A 5070-nucleotide genomic window follows, 5' to 3' on the forward strand; every position below is an offset into this window, starting at 1 on the left:
AACACCGTAATAGAGGCTAAAAAAAAGAGTAAAACTAATGCAACACTCCTGTCTCTTAAAATAAAACGAAGATAATATGAAAGGAATTAACGAAAGTGCGACGAAGAAGAAACAAAATCAATTATTTATTTAAATTGTTTCAAAATAATCTTCAATATTTTCCCTTAAGTGACATTTAGCGTGTCAAACCAACGAAATTAATTTTAGGCTTAATTGCAGTTTAGTTTCATAAACAAAATTTTGGTCTAAAATTTGATAAAGTTTATTTTTTTTTTTGGGTTTATTTAAGTCAATACATACCTCAAAATCTTCGTAGTGCAACAATTGTAACTGAAATGTATGATCATAAATGGTGTGGTGCAGCTTACAAAAATAAAATTTTATCAAATTTTGTACCAAAATTCTGTTTGGGATCCAAAATTGAAAAAAAATTAAAATAGGGAGACTACATTTACAATTCAACTAAAATATAGGAATAAAAACTGCAATTAAGTCTTAATTTTATTAACAGAGTGAAACTAGTCTAATTAACTTTGATAATATCATCAAAACTATTCGAAATTACAAAGGACTAAAAGTCGAAAACATTTTGAATATTTATTCATTCATTCGTGGTTTCGCCCAAAACACACTCGTTCATTCCGATGGTGCTGTTTCATGATTCAATCCTTCAAATATAAACTAGGTGACTCAATCTCTCTTCACTCTTACTACATTTACTACTACTGTTCAATACTTATTACAAATGCACCGTTTTTTGTTTACTAGATTCACTCATAGAACCCTTCGTTCTATTATTCTTTCCCACAATGCTTTTTCTCTTTTATTCATTCATCGTTCTTTCTCTGTTGCTAACACAAATCACCATCATAAAGATGAAACCTTTACGTTATCAACCCTCGTAAATTCGTGTAGGTTATCACCAGAAACAGCCCTAAAACTCTCCAAAAGGTTACAAATCAAAAACCCTAATTCCCCTAATGCTGTTATTCAACTTCTCAAAACCTATGGCTTCTCTGATTCACAGTTATGTAGTTATGTCAAAAAACACCCTTTGGTTCTTTTATCAGATCCTGAAAAGACCCTTTTGCCCAAACTCAAGTTTTTTCATTCCATTGGGGTTTCTACCACTGATCTCCCCAAAATCCTCATTGGGAACACTAACTTTTTGTCAAAAAGCTTGGAGAAAACCCTTATCCCTTGTTATGAGATTATTCGGAGCCTAGTTCGGAATGATGAAGAGGTAGTTTCAACTTTGAAGCATGGTTCATGGAACGTTCATTCTGTTTGGGTTGTAAATGATGCAGTTCAAAACATTGAGGTTTTGAGGCAACTTGGTGTGCCTCAAGGTTGCATTTCCCTTTTGGTATCAAATTTTCCGAGTGTAGCATTTGCCAAGCATAGTAAATTTGTTGAGGCTGTTAATATAGTGAAAGAAATGGGGTTTGATCCTTCGAAGTCGAATTTTGTTTTGGCAGTTCAAGTAATTGCAAAGATGGACAAAGATATTTGGGAGTCGAGACTTAAGATTTTTGAGAGGTGGGGTTGGTCGAGAGACTCATGTCTTTTGGCTTTCCGAAAAAATCCTCAGTGTATGATGATTTCAGAAAAAAAGATTATGAAAACAATGAGCTTCTTGGTGAAGGATATGGGTTTTACCCAAGAAGACATTGCTAAAAGCCCCGGGATTCTGAACCGCAACTTCGAGAAAACATTTGTCCCTAGATGTGCAGTTGTTAAGATTTTGAAGTCAAAGGGTTTGATAAAGAGAGATTATAGCATAACTAGCATTATTTCAATTAGCGAGAAAAGGTTTTTGGGGAGATTCGTCACCCGATTTCAAAAAGATGCAGCTCTGTTAATGGATGCATATAATGGTCACAAGTTAGATTAATCATCTAGGTATACTCTAAACTTTGAAGCTTTTAATTGGTTTTACTTTATTTCAGAAGCTGACTATTATTCATTTTTCATGATTTTCATTTATACCTTAATGGTTTGTGTTACTGGTTTATAGAATTGAGTCATTAATATGTTACTTAAACCACTCACTAGCTATCTTCAAGCATTTAGCAAGTTTTGCAGTTTTATAAGTGTTGGTAGAGGAGATTATTTAACAAGAAAACAAGTTTCCAGCAAAATATATTGATGAATTTCCTCATATTCTATCCTACAACTTGGAGAAGATAGTTAAAATCTGCAAATCAAATGGTCTAAGCTACATTGTGTAAAAGTTTTTGAACTGATTTGTCATCAATTTTCAGCGAGATATATGCTTCTGCTACAGGATGTATACAAAAGTTTTATCAATCATCAGAATCTAATGGTTTTTGCAGACTATTGTCCTAGCTTGCAACGTTTCTATTCAATCATCAGAATCTAATGATTTTTGCAGACTATTATCCTAGCTTGCAACGTTTCTATTCAATCATCAGAATCTAATGATTTTTGCAGACTATTGTCCTAGCTTGCAACGTTTCTATTCAATCATCAGAATCTAATGATTTTTGCAGACTATTATCCTAGCTTGCAACGTTTCTATTCAATCATCAGAATCTAATGATTTTTGCAGACTATTATCCTAGCTTGCAACGTTTCTATTCAATGCTGAATTGAACTTCAAGTTTCATTGGCTTTCAGTTTTTTCTGTCAACATTTTGCAGTTCTGCATTTTTGACAAATTATTTTTGTTGATACCACAGAACTTAAAGAAGAGTGCCTATGTTTTGTAGGCCTTGTGTAACTTTGATAAATTTTGTTTTGATTGTTTCATTCTTGCTTTAAATAATTGTTTTTCTCTAGGTGGATGCAGAATTCAAAAATAACCAATGTTAATTATAATTGAATCTAATTGTATTTAGTTATTGCTACCTGTACCATTCTTAATAAATGATTTTTTTCAGCTTATGATAATTATAACCCTTTTGAACTTGAAATTGTAACTGTACTTGTTATTGTATACCATTATTGGACTATTATTGAGATAATTGTCTACCGCTATAAGTCTTCATAATAACTATGAGATTATTTTGGGAGAGTAACTAGACAGCTGGGGAAGTAATGTTCTATGATCTAGGGGTGTGCAAAATTTGGTTCAGAACTAAAATTGAATTCAAACTAAATCGAACTGATTTCCAATTATTAAGAATCAAACCACACTGGTCCTGCTTCAATCTGAATTGAATCGAACTGGTTTTTAAAATCAGGGAACTGGTTTTTAAACTAGTGAACTGGTTCTACAAATAAAACTTCAAACTGAACTGTTTTTAGCTAAGTGCTTTTATTTGAAACGAATTGAATTGTTATAATATGAATTGAATTGAACTGAACTACTTTTATATAAATTGTACCAAATTGTTTTTAAAATAAGTTCAACTTAGAAATCTAGTTTTAAAAACTGATTTTTTTTTTTTAATTAAGTCCTGGTTTTCAAAACCAGTTTTGGATGGAAATTTGGTTTTGAACCAATTTTTGTCAAAACTTGCAAAATTGAGCTTTTGTCGAATTCTAGTTTTCAGCGTATTGTGCATAAATAGTTATTTGTTCTCATCAAAATCCAAACATTTAAAGTCTCTAGTTCTATGTTCTCATCAATTTCTTGAATGCATTATGTCATGGAAGTTAAGTTTCGTGATTTTAACTTAGAAAACACAATTAGTGAAAAATATTTAACATATTTTTTTTTTTATGAGATGTTGACAAAGTAGCTTATCTTTGATGAGAATCTATATTATTAAGACGTTCAAATTAAGGAATGTTTTATGTACTTTCAAGCTTGAAACATATATTCACAAATGTAAGATGATGTTTAATTACATTCTGACTTGTGATTTTAATTATTACAATCTATATATCGTCGTTAATTACCTTATGGTTTTTGCTTGTAATTATATATTTTTCACATATTTGGACTAATTGACATTGTATTTCATTTATATCATGTCCCCTACGACAGAAGGAGGGAGGGACCTGAAGAGAGATAGAGAGAGATCTTTGGAGAATAAAATTGATTTTGGTTTAGAACAATTTAGTTTTGGTTCTTAAAAACCAGTTCGGTTCTTAAATTATTGTTGTAAAAGCAATTTGATTTTCAATTTTTATTAATGAGTTTAGTTTTTGATTTTTTTTGAACACCTCGATTATGAAGTATGGATACTAACACGCACACCAGACACGACATAGACTTGATATGTTGATGTCGATAATAATTTGAGAAAATTAATTGAATATAATCGATATATGTCGGTGTCTGTAATGTAATGTTGGCAATCGGTGTCTGTAATGTAATGTTGGCAATCGGTGTCTGTAATGTAATGTTGGCAATCAGTGTCTGTAATTGTAAGTGTACTTCAATGTTTATTCAATGAAGATATTTACGGAAAATGGGATTAGGGATTTAGTAGCTTTTACTATACAAGCAAATATGGGAAGTTTTGTGATCTCCTTTTGTGTGCCCATTTGGTTATTAAGGGAATTAAGTTCTATTAACTCAAAGTTCGATCCGGAGGTAAGTAAAGTCTGGCTAAGAATTATTCTAGTTAAGATTCGAACTCGAGTTCTCTCAAATAATTCGTTCTTAACTGAAGCTCATTAATCACTTGAGCTTAATCACTTGCTTAAGGTAAATTCAATGGACACCCTTGTTGTTCTCCTTTTGTCTTCATATGGACAAATATTAACTCGATAATCATTTTTACACATAATTTTGTACATACAAGAACCGTTTTGAGATGCATTGTATAGTCTTGGTAAGAATATTAATGAAAATGGAAAGTGGAAAAAGTTTTATATGGATTGATTTCTGATTAAATCAAGCAAGAGGATGGTTCCATGTTTATACTGATGTGCGATTAGGTCATATTCTTACTCTAGTGCATGATTTCGGTTGTTTTGATGGAGTTAGGTTTCTAAAATTAAAATTCATTCATGGAAGTTTGGGATTTGATTCATTTAAAGTCAGAAGTTGGTGAATTGAGTGGATCAATAGTTGATATTATAACTATGTATGATTGGTCATGCATGTGTATAAAATCATAATCGTTCATTTGATAATCAATGATTGACATCACT

General features: G+C 31.3%; 1 protein-coding gene across 3 annotated transcripts; it reads left to right on the top strand.

Moving 5' to 3' along the window:
- The first annotated feature begins 575 nt into the window (after positions 1–575).
- On the top strand, positions 576–4383 carry LOC101493422 (transcription termination factor MTERF15, mitochondrial-like). 3 transcript variants are annotated; one of them, XM_004516838.4, is made up of 2 exons: positions 576–1902; positions 3956–4383. In XM_004516838.4, exon 1 carries the CDS (start codon positions 746–748, stop codon positions 1892–1894), a length of 1149 nt encoding a protein of 382 aa, XP_004516895.1. In that variant the 5' UTR covers positions 576–745; the 3' UTR covers positions 1895–1902; positions 3956–4383. The 3 variants fall into 3 exon arrangements, with proteins under 3 accessions (XP_004516895.1, XP_073220800.1, XP_004516894.1); XM_073364699.1 differs by lacking the exon at positions 3956–4383 and adding an exon at positions 2573–2907; XM_004516837.4 differs by lacking the exon at positions 3956–4383 and adding an exon at positions 2265–2340.
- Positions 4384–5070: the final 687 nt, after the last annotated feature.

This window comes from Cicer arietinum, unplaced genomic scaffold, assembly GCF_000331145.2.
Source record: "Cicer arietinum cultivar CDC Frontier isolate Library 1 unplaced genomic scaffold, Cicar.CDCFrontier_v2.0 Ca_scaffold_1456_v2.0, whole genome shotgun sequence".
NCBI classification, from domain to species: domain Eukaryota; kingdom Viridiplantae; phylum Streptophyta; class Magnoliopsida; order Fabales; family Fabaceae; genus Cicer; species Cicer arietinum.

Bases quoted from the DNA above. Each gene is read 5' to 3' on its own strand.
- LOC101493422 (XM_004516838.4), top strand. From the start codon at position 746: ATGCACCGTTTTTTGTTTACTAGATTCACTCATAGAACCCTTCGTTCT.